A 16,995-nucleotide genomic window follows, 5' to 3' on the forward strand; every position below is an offset into this window, starting at 1 on the left:
TGAATTTTGCACAGCATACAAACCATACTTACAGGTGTCTGAAACTCTAGAATCTGTTTAATTTATGAAAAAATGAATGAGCTGTTACGTTTTAAACTTTATGTTTAGAAAAAAAATCAAATTTTGTAGTTAATTATCTCAATTTTTACCACAGTTTTTAATAGATTTGGAAAATTCTAGAGTTTCATACACCTGTAAGTATGGTTTGTATGCTGTGTAAAATTCATCAAAGAATCTCTCTTACTTGTGATGAAAAATGTACCTATAGCAACAAATGCAGCCAACAGTAAGTGAAAAAAAAATGATGAAATTTCATATAAAAAAAAGAAAAAAAATATTTTGTTATGTTTTTGCACTTCCACTGCTACGAGTGTGAATCCTGAATCCTTCCTGGTCATGCTGACAAAGTTTTATGAATTTATTTATGAATTTATTTGTAAAAGTATAGACAGTAGAAAATAAAATGTCCTGTGGTGCCTCTCCTGCTCCAAGTCGGCCCGTTTGACGTCCTACCCCCTTAATGATACTAACGAGGACTGGGAAGCCTACTTACATCACCTGAAACAACATCTCACGGCTTTTCAAGTCACAGACGACTCCTTGCAGCAGTCTTCGTTTTTGTCTTGGGCCTCTCCGGACACGTTCTTTCTTCTCCGCAAGTTGGCACCGTTGTCCGATCCTGTGACTCTCTCTTTCCATGAGATCTGCCTTTTGCTGACAAACTATTATTCCCAATGCTACCATGTGGTCACCTCTCGGCTGGCGTTCCATCAGTACGATAAAGAGCCTGGTCAGTCGTATCGTTCCTAGGTCATGGACTTGCAGGGTCTCAGCCATTGATGCGATTTTACGTGCACCAATCAGCAGTGTAAGGCTTTGTATGCGGAGTCCCTGATCCGGAATGTGATGGTTCAGCTGGCTCCCGATCCTGAGGTCCGTACTGCGGTGTTGAAACTCAACAACCCCTCCTTGGAAGAGATTCTCGGCATTGCCCACTCCTTTGACATTGCTCAAGTGGTTAACGAGCGTCTTATGGCGCGACCGCAGGGGGGCGGCGATCACGGCGTCACGGCGGGTTCCGCCCTCGCGATGTTGACGTGGCCCGGCCGACAGATGCCATCGCCGTCAGGACTCCTCATGTTCCGACATCTCTATGGCATTGCCGCCTTCAGTCGCCCCTCATCGCCGGTCGCGCGGCCCACTTCCATCTTGCCCACAGTGCTTTACTGCCCATTCGCAGGCTGATTGTCCCCACCGCTGGAAAACGTGCATGCTGTGTAACAAGGAGGGCCACATCCGATCGGTTTGTAATAGTCGCTCGACTTGATCCAGTCCTGCCCCTCCTGGGCCTCAAGATACAGTCCATGCTCCGCAATCGGTTGTCCCACAGGATGACCCATCAGCACGGAAGCTTTTCCTCACACTCCGGATTTTCACAGAGGATGTCAGTTTTCAGGTCGACACTGGGGCCACAGTCTCCCTGATTACTATGGCGGCATATACTCGGCTGGGCTCTCCTGCATTGTTGCCTCTCTCTCGCCGTTTGGTCACCTACGAAGACGGTTCCAGGCAACGTAAAAGCATGTTCCCCGGCTCCTTACCCTCTTTGTCGTCGACCATCCGTTGGCCTCGAATATTTTTGGCCTGGATGCGTTTCAAATGTTTGACTTTTCAATTTCCGACAAAGTTTAGGTCATTTCCACAGCTGTTCCATTTCAGGACTTGGATGCTCTGTGCTCCGCTTTTGCATCGTTGTTTGCACCGGATCTCGGATGTGCTTCCAGCTTTCAGGTGCACATCACCCTCCGGCCAGATGCAGAGCCTCGCTTTTTCCGGGACCAGTCCCTTCTGGTGGCCTTACGGCCAGCGGTCAAGCAGGAACTTGATCGGCTCCAGGCCGCTGGTGTGGTGGAACCTGTTTTTTTTTTCATATACAAGGCAAATATTACAGTGTCATTACAATCCACCAGGAAATTACAACACTATACAATGCTACTTATAGTTTTGAGCCAATCTATGGCTAGGTCAGGCAAGTAATGTATGTCCTTCAGTTCTCCACTATATCCTACCACTTCACACACCAGTAGGTGGTCCATTGTCTGGATTTCACCACATTCACACACGGGACTCTCCGCAAGTCCCCACACGTGTAGACAACCTCCAAGATGGTGCTCCCCGGGCAACGTTGCAGTAAAATGCAACGGCAAAAAGTCTACACAATTCCAGCGACCGGACGCTCAAATGCCTCCCGGCCCACAAGAAGGCAAACGATTCAGAATCAGAATTACTCCACGAAGATGGTGAGAGTGTGCCACTTCAATATAGAAGGCTACACAAGGACGAAAGGAGAAATCCTTGAAAAAATTGTAACAAGAGAAAGAGTAAGTGTCATACTCTTGCAGGAGACACATCTGACGGATGAAACCATCGAACGATTATGCATACCAGGATTCACCAATGTGGGATACTCAGGACACGACAAACATGGTATGGCGACCCTGGTGAAAAATGAGCTTCTAGGAAACCTCGAGAACAATGTGGAATCGGTTCCACACGCAACAGGCATTAAACTGGGAGAGATGACAATCTACAATGTCTACAAACCACCTTCGCAGCAATGGCCTATAGGAATCTTACCGCAGGCTAATCATCCAGCAATCTATGCCGGCGACTTTAATTCCCAGCACACCAGATGGGGAGATCAGAGATCCACTCCGGAAGGCGTTGGACTAAGTGACTGGGCTGACAACCGGGACCTACACCTCCTGTTTGATCCCAAGGACAGAGCGTCCAATTCAAAAGTATGGGGCACAAAGACGACACCTGACCTGACCTTTGTCACACGCGGCGCAACGGGCGTACCAATGCAAGCTACAAGAAGAGTCCTCGAAGCTTTCCCACGGAGCCAACACCTCCCGATTATTGTGGAGATCGGCCTTTCCATCCCGATCATAAAGAGCCCCCCGATTCCACGGTGGAATCTGAGAAAAGCAGACTGGGGGAAATATAAATCTTTTATTGACAAGACAATAAATCGAATACCACCAAGTCCAGAGAACTACCAAAGGTTTGTAAACCAGATATATAAAGGGGGCCTAAAGGCTATCCCCCGAGGGGCCCGGAGGGAATACATTCCTTGCTGGTCAGAGGAGTGCGAGTCATTGTTAGAGCAGTATGAGAGGAGTGGGGAGGACGAGACTGCAGAACGACTGATCAACACCATGAACGTGGAACGTAGGAACAGGTGGAAGATGGCAATGGAGAATCTGGACTTTACCCATTCTAGCAGGAAGAGCTGGGGTCTACTACGGAAACTGGGTGGTGCCACAACACCACGAAGATCGGCCGCGGGTGTGGGCCCATCTGAAATAGCGACTGCCATGAAACAGACCTCCAAAATACGCCTGAAGACTGAGGAGAAGAAAAGGATCTCCAGGAACCTAACCAAGGAATTAGCCAATAATCCAACTAATCTAGATATTGTCAAAGCAGTAGACGTCAAGGAGATTACCCGGCCCTAACACTAATGAAAACAGGGAAAGCAGCCGGACCCGACGAAATCCTCCCAGAATTTCTGAGGGAGCTGGGACCCATTGGGAGGAAATGGATGGCCAAGCTCTTCACGGAATGCATTAAATCAGGTGCACTCCCGAAGTTATGGAAAGAAGCCAACGTAACAGCGGTACTGAAACCAGGAAAGGATGGAGATAATCCAAAGAACTATAGACCGATCTCACTGCTTTGTACCTCTTACAAACTATTTGAGAGAATATTACTGGCCAGACATTGAGGAAAACCTCCCGGACTATCAAGCAGGGTTCCGTGTGGGAAGGAACTGCTGTGAACAAGTTCTGTCCCTTACAACATATATAGAGAAAGGCTATCAGAACAAGCTGAAAACGGGTCTGGTATTAATAGATCTTACATCAGCCTATGACACTGTCTGGACCGAAGGACTACTGCTCAAGCTTACTCGAATTATCAAATGCAATCAGACGTACACATTACTAAAAAATATGCTGACAGGCAGGAAGATCAAGGTCTATCTCCATGGAAAGAACAGCAAAAGCATGGTCATAAACAATAGCCTGCCGCAGGGGTCAGCCCTGGTGCCGACCCTTTTTAATTTATACATATCTGATATGCTGAGCACCAGGTCACGTAAATTTGCGTATGCGGATGATCTGGCCATCGCATACCAAAGCAAAAATTTTGAAGATCTTAAAAAAACATTGAATGCGGACCTTGAAGCGCTGAACACCTACTACCTTAAGTGGCATTTGCATCCCGACCCAAATAAAACGACCAGTACCATAATGCACCTTAATAACAGAGCTTCAAGCAGGAAACTACAGCTTTCCCTGAATGACCGGCATATCAGACATGAAGATAAGCCCAAATATCTGGGAGTAAAATTAGACCGTACACTAACGTTTAGCTCCCATCTGGAAGACACCAAACAGAAATTAAAATCTCGAAATGCCATTATGTCTAAACTGGCCGGAACATCTTGGGGGTGCGGAGCTAATACACTAAGGATGTCAGCATTAGCCCTCGTGTACAGCGTGGCTGAATATTGTTCACCAGTCTGGGCGAAAAGTGCGCATGTAAATAAAGTAGACACCCAATTGAAAGAGACGATGAGAATTATCTCAGGCACACTTAGGGCCACCCCATGTGACTGGCTCCCAGTCCTTGCCAACATAGAACCCCGATATAAGGCACTCCATGGTGACCTCAAGAATATACAGGAAGATCATACACAATCCAGAACACCCTATACACCAAGACTTATCACCCATCAACAGGCTAAAATCTAGGTCCCCTTTTGGAAGACTGGCAGGGAATTACAGAACTTCGACCCAAAGCTAGCCTGGGGGGAATCATGGCGCAAAGGGACACACAAGAACCAAAAGCTTATCGATGGCCCCAGTAAGAAGATAAATGGTTTTGATCTCCCTCGGAAGCTCTGGGTTGCCTTAAATCGCCTTAGAACAAGCATGGGTGGAACCTGTAACTTACTGTGCATGGGCATCACCACTGGTGGTCATACGGAAACCCAAAGGGTGCCTTCGGCTGTGTGGGGACTTCGGCGCTACAGTCAATGCACAGTCCCTCGCTGACACTTCCCCAATCCCCAACAGGAAAACCTTCTTGCCAAGCTTGCTGGGGGAGAGTATTTTTCCAGGATCGACCTGCCTGAGGCATACGACCAGTTGCCCTTGGATGCAGAATCTCAGAACATCATGGTTAGCAACACGCCTTTCGAACTGTATAAGTACAAGCGCCTTCCCTTTGGTGTCTCTTCGACACCAGCCATTTTCCATCGATTCCTGGAGCAGCTTACACAGCCTATCACTGCATGTGTGAATTATCTGGATTACATCTTGGTCTCCAGGCGTTCCCGCCAGGAACATCTGCAAAACCTCAGCACCTTATTTCACACACTGCAGTCTGCTGGTCTATGCTCTCAGCTGGACAAGTGTTGTTTTTTTTCAACCAGAAGTGGAATACGTAGGCCACTGGCTTAGTAAAGATGGCATTCGCCCTTTGGGTCATAATGTCGCAGCCATTGAGGCCCTTCCTCATCCCAAGGACTTATCTGAACTGCAGGTGTTTTTGGGCAAGGTTACTTATTACTTAAAGTTCTTGCTCCAGGCTGCCTCCGTTGCTCAACCCCTCAATCACTTGTGTCGCAAAGGGATACCTTTTGTTTGGACTCTTGCCTGTGACCAGGCTTTTCTCTGTTTAAAGGCGATGCTGAAGTCTGCCCCTTGCCTTACTCCCTTCTCTCCGGACCGCCCCTTAGTTGTGGCAGCTGATGCGTCGGCATACGGCATTGGGGTCATCCTCGTGCACCGGGATGCCGATGGCTCTGAACAGCCCATCGCTTATGCCTCTTAAGATGTTGACCTCAGGTTGAAAAAGAGGCCCTGGTGATCGTGTTCGCTGTCCAAAAATTTCACACCTATCTCTTTGGGGGAAAGTTCACCCTCCTGACACACCATAAACCCTTGGTCACACTTTTTAGACCCCACTCTCACCTTCCCGAGTGGACATCTCAAAGTCTCCAGCACTGGGCATTGTTTTTACGTAATCACGCTTACATGATCCAGTATAAGCCCACCGCCCACCATGCTAATGCGGATGCTTTGTCACGTCTCCCAGCAGGCCCCAATCCTGCCTTTGACCAACAGGAGGTCCCCTGCTTTCACATTGATTCTGCCCGCCAGGATGAACTGGACAGTCTGCCTCTTATGGCTGCTCACATTGCTGCGGCTACCCACCGTGACCCTGTCTTGCAGCAGGTTCTCAACTACGTGGTCCACGGGTGGCCGTCCTATGTTACTCGTTCGATGCAGTCCGATTTCAGCCCCTGGCGCCACCTGTCCCACAGGCTCTCCATGGTCGATGATGTCCTTCTGTTGGCCACGGAGTCGGATGCCCACCAGGTGGTCATCCATCCGGACTTGCGGTTTCAAGTGCTCAGTTTGTTACACCGCAGGCACTGGGGTATGTCCCGTATGAAAGTTTTGGCTTGCCGGCATGTGTATTGGCCCGGCATCGATGGCAATATTGAGCACCTGGTCCGTGGGTGCACTGTCCGTACACGTCACCAGGCAAGCCCCCCCCCCCTCAGTCGTTTGCACCCTGGCCTGTGCCTCGCCGGCCCTGGGATCGCATCTATATCGATTTTGCGGGCCCGTTTTTGGGGTCCATGTGGTTACTTATAGTTGATGCCTACTCCAAATACCCATATGTTGTACGCAGGGCATCCACCACCACAGCGGCTACACTCACGGCCCTCGCCCAGGTTCTCGCCATGAGGGCCTGCCCCACACGTTGGTCTCCGATAATGGTCCCTAATTCATGGCGTCCTTCCATGACTTCTGTCAGGCCAACAGTATCAAACATATCCGTAGCCCCCCTTTCCACCCTTTGTCCAATGGCGTGGCGGAGAGGCTTGTCTGCACTTTTAAACACCAGTTGACTAAGTCGGTCGACACACCTTCAACCACATCGGCCCTCACCCTGTTTTTGACCACCTATCGCACTACGCCAATTGCCGAACGCAGTCCAGCAGAGCTCCTTCATGGGCGACAGCTGTGGACCCCGCTCCATTTGCTGATGCCATCCTCCTCCCGCTCCCATTCCTAGCCCTTGCAGCGGTATGCCCCTGGCACGGCCATGTGGGCCCGCGAGTACAGGCACAAGTCGGGTTGGACACCTGCCACAATCGCCGCGGCCAATGGGCGGTGTGTGATGTCGTTGCAGACGTCGAAAGGGTTGGAGTGCCTCCATCATAATCAGCTCCGCCCTTGTACTGCCACGGGACTCGCGCCACCACCTCTTTCCCTACCTCCTTTGGGTACGGATGTGGTCCTCGAGTCACCGTCCCAGCCCCGGTTGCCGTCTCCCCGTAGGCCTGCCGCCGGCCCTCTCCACCAACGGGTGGATCGGCGGCTCCCTCTCCCGCCCTGGACTCTGGATCGGCTGTCATGGATACCTCGGGCGTCCCTTCCTCCCCACCAATTGTGGTTGATATGCCTAGTTCCTCTTCCCACTGCCGCCCACCTCGGCACCGTCCAGGGCGTTTCCGCCCCCACGCGCAAGTTTTAATCTGCCAGGAAGTTTCATATCAGCGCACACTCCACTGCAGAGTGAAAACCTCATTCTGGAAACATCCCCCAGGCTGTGGCTAAGCCATGTCTCCGCAGTATCCTTTCTTTCAGGAGTGCTAGTCCTGCAAGGTTCGCAGGAGAGCTTCTGTAAAGTTTGGAAGGTAGGAGACAAGGTGCTGGCGGAAGTAAAGCTGTGAGGACGGGTCCTTAGTGGTGCTTGGGTAGCTCAGATGGTAGAGCACTTGCCCGTGAAAGGCAAAGGTCCCGAGTTTGAGTCTCAGTCGGGCACACAGTTTTAATCTCCCAGGAAGTTTTATGATTAGACATTCTAAGAAACTTTACTAACTGCCTTCTCTGAAAACTATCTAGAATAAATAGTTAGGAAACCCATTTATGATGGAAATGCATAGGATCTAATGCCAACAAATAGACCTAACCTCTTTGAGGATGCCCACTTCAACACTGGTATCAGTGACCATGATGTGCTAGTGACAAAGGACAACTAAAACAAGAAGAAAGATATAAAGATATATATGTTCAGTAAACTAGATAAAAAAATCAGAAGTGTCATATCTCAGTGAGGAAGGTTAAACTTCCAGCACAGGGCATGAGCATTTAGAGAAACTCTGACTTGAGTTTAACAGAATACTTGACCACATACAGGAGAGATGTACCTATTCGTAGAGTTCATAATGGCAGAGAATCTCCATGGTATATAGCCATTCTGAGGAAACTTCTAAAGAAACAGAGACTATTGCAAACAGGTGTAAAACAAAGCATAGGGCTATAAGTAAAGAGAGGCTGAATGAAATGTAGCTGACTGCCAAGAGAGTCATGTATAATGTGTTCAATGACTAATGTAACAGAATACTGTCAAGTGATCTTTCACATAACCCAAAGAAATTGTGGTCACATGTACAGGCTGTTAGGGGCACCAAAGTTAGCATCCAGTCCCTAGCAAATGAGACAGGAACTGTAATTGGGGGTAGCAAAGCACAAACTGAAATGCTTAACTTCATTTTAATATGTTCCTTTAGAAAGGAAAAGCCAGGAGAATTGTCTGAATTTAATCTTCATACAGCTGAAAAGATGTATGAAATAAGTATTAGTCTCAGTGGTGTTGAGTAACAACTGAAACCATTACAATTGAACCAATTTCCAGAGCCTGATGGAGTTCCAATAAAATTCTATACTGAATTTGTGGCCGAGTTAACTCCTCTTATAACTATAATCTGCCATGTATTCCTCAAACAAACACGTGCCCAGTTCTTGGGGAAAGGTACGGGTCACACCTATCTACAAGAAAGGCAGTAGAAGTGGTCCACAAAACTACCACCAATATCCTTGACATTGATTTGTTGTAGAATCTTAGAACATATTCTGAACTCAAATATAATGTGGTATCTTGAACAGAATGACTACTTCAAAGCCAACCAGTATGGATTTCTAAAACCTCAATCATGTGAAACCCAACTCTCACTTTTTTCACATGTCATACTATATTGGCAACTTGCTCTAAACATTCAGAAATCTAAAATTTGCATTTCAAAAAATGAAAAAACATAGTATCCTATGATAATATTATCAATGGGTCACTGCTGGAATCAGCTAACTCATACAAGTACCAGGGTGTAACACTTTGAAGGGATATTAAAGGGAATGATCACACAGATTAAGTGGTGTGTACACCAGCTGGTAAACTTCGGTTTATTGGTAGAATACTGGGGGTAGTGATATCAATCTACAAAGGAGATTGCTTATAAATCATCCATGCACCCAGTTCTACAATATTGCTCGAGTGTGTGGGACCAGTACCAGATACGACTAACAGGGGATACTGAACGTATATGGAGAAGGGCAGCACGAACGGTCACAGGTTTGTTTCATCCATGGAAGAGAGTGTCACAGAGATACTGAAGTGGAAGACTCTTGAAGGTAGATGGAAACTACCCAGAGAAAAGCCATTAAAGTTCCAGGAAACAGCTTTAAATGATAACTCTAGGAATATACTACAACCCCTTATGTATCACTCACAAAGGGATCATGAGAATAATAATAGAATAATTACTGCATGCGGAGAGACATTCAAACAATCATTCGTCCTACACTCCATATGCGAATGCAACAGGAAGAAATCCTAACAACTAATACAATGGGCTGTACCCTCTGCCACACAAGTTGCGGAGGTTTGGAGAGTATAAATGTAGATACTTCATTAGTTTCATTATTAATCAATCTTTCTGCTTACAAGAAATACCGCATAAATTGTAAGGGAGTGGAAGTAAATTACATTTAGTTCTATGTCATAACTGTTTTTAGTGAGTGCATGAAAAGTTACTTGTGAAACAGAAGACAAAACTAGTTTCTATGTGTGCTGGCATAACACAATGAGAACCGGTGTCATGTGAAAGGCCCTGGTAACATGCATCAAACATACGACTCATCAAGAAATTAAATGATTTTGTCTGCTCTATTTGTTTCTATCTTAGGACATATTACACTGAGACACCTGGGCAGCCACATTATTTTTACTTCACATATTCATCAGGACCAAATAACACAAAAACAAAAAAGGATTTCCTTTTTTTATTTTATTTACACATCAAGTTCAGTAGGACCAAATTGAGGAACAAATCTCCAAGGTCATGGAACATGTCAGTACATGAAATTACAACATAAAAGTAATAACAGAAAAAAAAAGTTTATGAACCCGAAAAAAGTCAATCCATAATGCAATCAACAATACAACAAGAATCAGCTTAATTTTTCAAGGAATTCCTCGACAGAATAGAACGAGTTCCCCATGAAGAAACACTTCAATTTCGATTTGAAAGCTCATGGATTACTGCTAAGATTTTTAAATCCAAATGGTAACTTATTGAAAATGGATGCAGCAGTATACTGCACACCTTTCTGCACAACAGTTAAGGAAGTCTGATCCAAATGCTGGTTTGATTTCTGGAGGGTAGTAACTGAATGAAAGCAGCTAATTCTTGGGAATAAGCTAATATTGTTAGCAAGAAATGGCAGTAAGGAATATATATAGTGAGAGGCCAATATCAAAATACTCAGACACGTGAATAGGAGTCAACAAGAGGTTCGTGAACTTACACCACTTATTGCCTCAACTGCCCATTTCTGAGCCAAAAATATCCTTTTAGAATGGGAAGAATTACCCCAAAATATAATACCATATGACATGAGCAAATGAAAATAAGCAAAGTACACTAATTTTCGTGTCGAACGATTACTCACTTCAGATGCCATTGGAAGAGTAAAAAAGTGTGGGCTTTCCACGACAGTTTACTATCTGAACACCTAGAAATTTGAACTGTTCAGTTTCACTAATCATATGCCCATTCTGTGAAATTAAAAAGTCAGGTTTTGGTGAATTGTGTGTTAGAAACTGTAAAAACTGAGTCTTACTGTGATTTAGCATTAGTTTATTTTCTACAAGCCATGAAGTTAGGTCACAAAATGCACTAGTTGAAACAGAGCCAATGTTGCACACAACATCCTTTACTCTCAAGTTAGTGTCGTCAGCAAACAGAAATACTTTAGAGTTACCCATAATACTAGAGGGCTTATCATTTATATAAGTAAGGAGCAGGATTGGCCCCAACACTGATCCCGGGGGCACCACCTACATGACCATACCCCACTCAGACCCCCCATCACAGCCATTCTCAACATTGTGAATAATAAACTTTTGCTGTCTGTTGCTAAAGTAAGAGGTGAACCAATTGTGAGATACTCCCCGTATTCCGCAGTAGTCCAACTTCTGGAGCAATATTTTGTGATCAACACAATCAAACGCCTAAGTTAAGTCGAAAAATATGCCTAGTGTTCAAAACCTTTTGTTTATACCATCCAGTAGGTCACAGAGAAAAGAGAATATAGCATTTTCAGTTGTCAAACGACTCCTAAGGCCGAACTGTACATTTGATAGCAAACTGTGTGATATAAAATGATCAATTATACGGCCTTTTCAATAACTTTAGCAAACACTAATGACATAGAAATAGGTCTAAAATTGTCTAAATTAACCCTTTCCCCCTTTTTATAAAGTGGCTTTACTACTGAGTATTTTAAAGAAAAAATTACAAGTATGGCTAAATACAGGGCTAACATTTGCAGCACAATACTTTAATGTTCTGCTAGGCTCTCCATCATATCCATGAGAGTCTTTAGTCTCCAGTGATTTAATTATTAACTCAATCTCCCCCTTGCCTGTGTCACAGAGGAGTATTTCAGACATCAATCTCGGAAACGCATTTGTCAAGGAAGTTATATGATTCTCTGTAGCAGCTAAATTTTTATTGAATTCACCAGCAATACTCAGAAAATGATTGTTAAACATTGTACATACATCTGATTTATCAGTAACAGAAATATTTTTACTATGAACTGACTTTATATCGTCAACCTTGAGTTGCTGACCAGGCACTTCCTTCGCAACTGACCATATAGTTTTACTTTTATCCTGTGAATTAGCTATTCTATTTGCATACCACTTACTCTTTGCCTTCCTAATAACATTTTAAGCACGTTACAACACTGTTTGTAATGGCCTACTGTAGCTTGATTGTGATTACTTCTAACATTTTGATACAATTCCCACTTTGTTCCACATTATATCCTTATCCCACTAGTCAGTCACCCAGGCTGCCTGTTACTGCTAGTGCTGCTAATGGAAAGCAACTCTCAAAGAGCATGAGGAACGTGTTAAGGAAAGCATTATATTCATCTTCTATTTTATCGGCACTATAAACATCCTGTCACTCTTGTTCCTTGACAAGGTTTAAAAAAACTCTCTATTGCTGTTAACTTTCCTACATAGTTTGTAATTATATGTGACATCTGTTTGATTACAAAAGCATTTTCGTGTTAAAATTTGTGCATCATGGTCTGAAAGGGCAGAAATGCTCTGAAGTCAAGAGTTAGGGGACTTATAAACAACAACAATTAGAAGTTTAGTTTCACTAAATTCAACTGCCCCTGCACAACATTCAAATATCTGTTCAGTGCAGTGCTGTGATACGCCTATGGACGCAAATGGAATACTGTTTTTTATGTACACAGCAATTCCCCCACCCTGCAAGGAACTCCTTGAAAAACAGCTGGCTAATCTGTAACCTGGTAAAGGAAGCCTCTGAATTGTCAAGTTACTTAACTGGTGCTCTGATATACCGGTAATTTCAGAGTCAACATCTACAAGTAGTTCAATAACTTTATCTCTAAGACCTCTTATATTTTATTGAGGCCCCAAATCAAATTTCTGGCAAGTACCTCTGACAGTTTAGTGCAAGCAGGATAGGGTTAGGTGAGGGCGGGGCAGGATGCAAAATGAAAATGAACAACTTATGGAAATGTAAAGGACACATCAAGATGATTACTATAGGAAACACTGGTTGTCTGTGTTACTTACCTACTTGCCTCTATCATTTCGGATCCCTATTCCGTCCCTTGTAAATATGTACACTGGTAGCTATGTACTTGTAAAGTGTTGCAGTTTTTTTAAGTGGGCCTATCGGTAAATAAATTGCGTCTACTATGAAAAGTTTAAATTTCTAGTACTGGTGTGGCCTTATTGTGCTGTAAACAAAGCCACACAGCAATTTTGCAACATCTAATATAACTGTGTGTAATGTTCTGTGTTCGTGTGTTTAGATTTATACATCAACTCCAATACAGTGGTAAATGAACGAAAGAATAAATGAAAGATTACAATACAGTTGGGGCAAGGCCGATGATAACATTGTTCTATAACGAGAACAAATTTGCGCCAGTGATTAAGAGATAACTCTCACACACCTTACCGTCCATTTCTCGAATGGTGATACAGTGAGTGCTTGCAGTAATAACACACAGAGTCGAAAAACTAGTGTAATGATAGAAGCAATGCAAAATGTTTCCACTGCAGTCACAAGGTGTATAACAAAAAAATTACTTAGTTCGATAGAAGAACCAAGCTGAACCTATTAATTAGTGTCGAATTTCGGTGGAGTCGAATGACCCTTCACCATTAAATATTATTAAAATTTTAATTTACACCACAACATCTTCGAAATGCTCGAAGAGTAACTCGTAAAAACTAATATGTGCATGTGCCGTAAGTGGCATAAAAATAGTAGTTATAATTACTCAAGATTTTTTAAATACTTTTGATCACAATACTCCTGACGTTTCAGACGACTTCAAATTTAGCACACGACAAAGCACATGGATAGATACTAACAGATATGCTGTTAGCAGTGGTGTAAGTAAATGAGCAACAATGTATTTGTACTCTTTATTTTTTTAAAAAAACTTGTATTTTAGACGCAACACAGCACTTGATCGCACTGGTAATATTGTTTAGCGAGACCCTTGATTACAGCTTTAAAATATATTGATGAGTCACAATTTTGCTGAATAATAATATTTTGCCCGTCTACGGACAACGATCTGCCTGCGCAGTAGGCACATCGTATCTGCGCAGATAGATCGTTGCGTGTGGAGAGGAGATTTGCGCAGATATGTGTGCAAAGCTGGAAGTTGCAGCTGAGGTAGTAGTAGTAGCTTCATTCATCCGTAGATCTGTTTTTACTAGGATATAGGAAATGTAAAATATTTTCAAGCTCATTTGTAAATAATTTATTAAATAATGTAATGCCACACTGTTTACTCATATCCCAGTATTCACTGCACACACTATACACACATTGTATCATAACACTTAACTCACTACACACTCAAACACACATACCGATGATCTCTGGGCCATTTTCTGTACTGCAACTTCCCATTTGCTATCCTGAAAAACTGAGTCAGCATCCCTTTGTAATGAGTGAGATGTTGAGCTCAGAAAGAACAAGAGATGTTAGTATTGTGCTATGCATAGCTTGGGGTAAGTTTTTTCTAGGAAAGGAAAAAAGAAGGAAAAAAACATAGGTGAAGGTGTTTTGTGGAATGTTGGCTGTTTTATAATCATTATTATTGTTTATTTATACAACAATTTTTTTCCCAAACCCCTACTGTTTTAACGGTAATGGCCGTGATGCAGTTGATACACCGGTTCCCGTCAGATCACCAGAGTTAGCAGCTGTCGGGCGTGGTCGGCACTTGGATGGGTTACCATCCGGGCCACTATGCGCTGTAGCCATTTTTCGGGGTGCACTCTGCCCTGTGACGACAATTGAGGAGCTACTCGACCGAATAGTAGTGGCTCCTGTCAAAGAAAACCATCATAATGAGCGGGACGGTGGTGTGCTGACCATAAGCCCCTACCATCTGCATCCTCATCTGAGGATGACACGGCGGTCGGATGGTCCCAATGGGCCACTTGTGGCCTGCAGACAGAGTGATCTACTCTGATTTGTCCAAGTAATCCTTAAATGTATAAAACGTATTGTGTAACAGGTACTTTTTAGCTGCCTTTTTAAATAAGTGTGTTTTTGCAATTTAGAAATGGTGGAAAAATCTAAATTTTTCAAATGACTTTATTAAATTCTATAGTCTTTCCTGATTACATTGATACATACTTTATAATGTTTCAAATGATAAATGACCTATATACCGAATTTTAAAGTTACGGTCATGTATGCTGCAACACCCCCTTTATTTCAATTACAGACACCAGTATTATTTCAAAAAGAACTGTGAACTTTCTGTTTCCAGATATTATACGTATGATACATTGTATATGTTGGTAACTGTGCATGTTTCTAGTGTCTGTAAATGACAACGACCTATATAAACAACATAGACTGGCTATGGCACCGCCATCTTTGAAGCAACTTGAAAACTGAGCCGCCATGTCTTGTAACGCCAAGGTGCAGCCTACACGTCGTCTGCTAACACTGAATGTTGTTATTGTTTACTACGCATGGCGTAAAAAAAAGCCAATCTGCACTGACAATCTGATTTCTCTACTGTAAAACATATAGTGATGAAGGCTAAAAGAAATGAAACACACTTCTGACATCGATTAATTGAAAAGTTTATTACGAAATGTTGCGGTTCATTTCACTGCAATGCCATATAGACTAGGTCAAAAACAATTTTAAATAGTTCAGTAGGTCCAAAAACGATCAATTGACAGTGCAGGACCTTTCATTGTCCCTTAAACAATGTAAGTTTGTATATACTTCCCTAATATGTTTCCCTCCTTCCACTGGCCTGGTTTTTGCACAAATGGTGTAACCTACAATTAAAATACTATTTTAACAGCATCCTGAATAGAAAAGAGTAATGTGACTCTTCTCCAAATTCAGCTGGCATCATTAGATGGTCAAAATCGAGTAAATAAATTCGGCCTGTCACCCAAGATTCTGAACAATTCCACACACAACTACAGAAGGAAGTTGGTCTTCCATATTAAGGTTTGACAGTCCCTGAAAACCCTTTCTCCCACTGTTAACAATTTGAATACACCCTTTGGAGCAGTATAGAAACTATTTTTGATGCATTCTATTGCAATGAAACCTGTTTTCCATCAGTTTCCTCCAATTTACGGAGGTACTGCTGCAGTAAATTAAGAAAACAATAGCCAACAGGAATTTTCCAAGACTTATCAATCCCAGTAACCATAAACACTAGTGCCTCTTTTACTATTTGGCTATCATCACTTTCCTCACATTCTTGCCCTAAGTCAACACAAGCCCAGACCTTATTACCATCCCATATTAAGTCTTTTTTAAGAGCCACCTCACTGAACATAAGTGCAGCTAAAATAGGTCCTGAACTACGTTGAACCTCATCTGCTAATTTTTTTTAAGCTTTCTTCTGTAAATCCAGGACTGCCATTTACTGTAGTTGCCCACCTGCGGAGTGTTCGAAGATGGGGTAATTTAACAGACTTCCTCAAATAATTATAGGCTTTGAATGAGTAAAAATTGAGCGTAAGAGCAAACTGTCTTATTTCTTTAGGATATTCAGGAATTGAACATTTGTTTTGCATTGCAAAAGTGTTTCAGAATATCACTATTTTTGTCACATCCTATCACTTCAGAAGCACAGTCTTGAAGTCTCTTATTTAGGCATACAACCACTGTTTTATATGTCATAATTTGTTTCTTCTTTCTTGAAACACTTTGCCTTGCATGTTTCGCTTGCTTCCTCAGCTTCTCGGTCCTTTTCTGTAGTGCCTCATAATTCTGTTTCAATTTTTTGGGGCTAGGCAAACAATAAGAATGATCTGTATGATCATTCTGATTCACTCTTTCACCTACAAAATTGAATTATTATCATTAAGCTTTATTTTTCTTTAAACATACATTGATTAATAGTAAAATTCACACATAACCCATGTAGCAAATAAATAACAGGAAAACTATTTCACGTGGTTCATTTGACTCTTCACAGACAGGCCGTTTTCTTGGTTGTCTCTATA

At 43.1% G+C, this 16,995-nt stretch overlaps 1 protein-coding gene across 1 annotated transcript in view; it reads right to left on the reverse strand.

The window, feature by feature from the left end:
- The window catches only part of LOC124710364, a 40,966-nt gene extending 27,333 nt beyond the window's left edge, over positions 1–13,633 (reverse strand). Inside the window, exon 1 of the mRNA XM_047240919.1 lies at positions 13,442–13,633. Coding sequence (XP_047096875.1) covers positions 13,442–13,448 — 7 coding nt within the window. The 5' untranslated portion in view covers positions 13,449–13,633. The remainder of the gene's footprint in view (positions 1–13,441) is intronic.
- Positions 13,634–16,995: the final 3,362 nt, after the last annotated feature.

This window comes from Schistocerca piceifrons, chromosome 1 (assembly GCF_021461385.2).
Source record: "Schistocerca piceifrons isolate TAMUIC-IGC-003096 chromosome 1, iqSchPice1.1, whole genome shotgun sequence".
NCBI lineage: Eukaryota > Metazoa > Arthropoda > Insecta > Orthoptera > Acrididae > Schistocerca > Schistocerca piceifrons.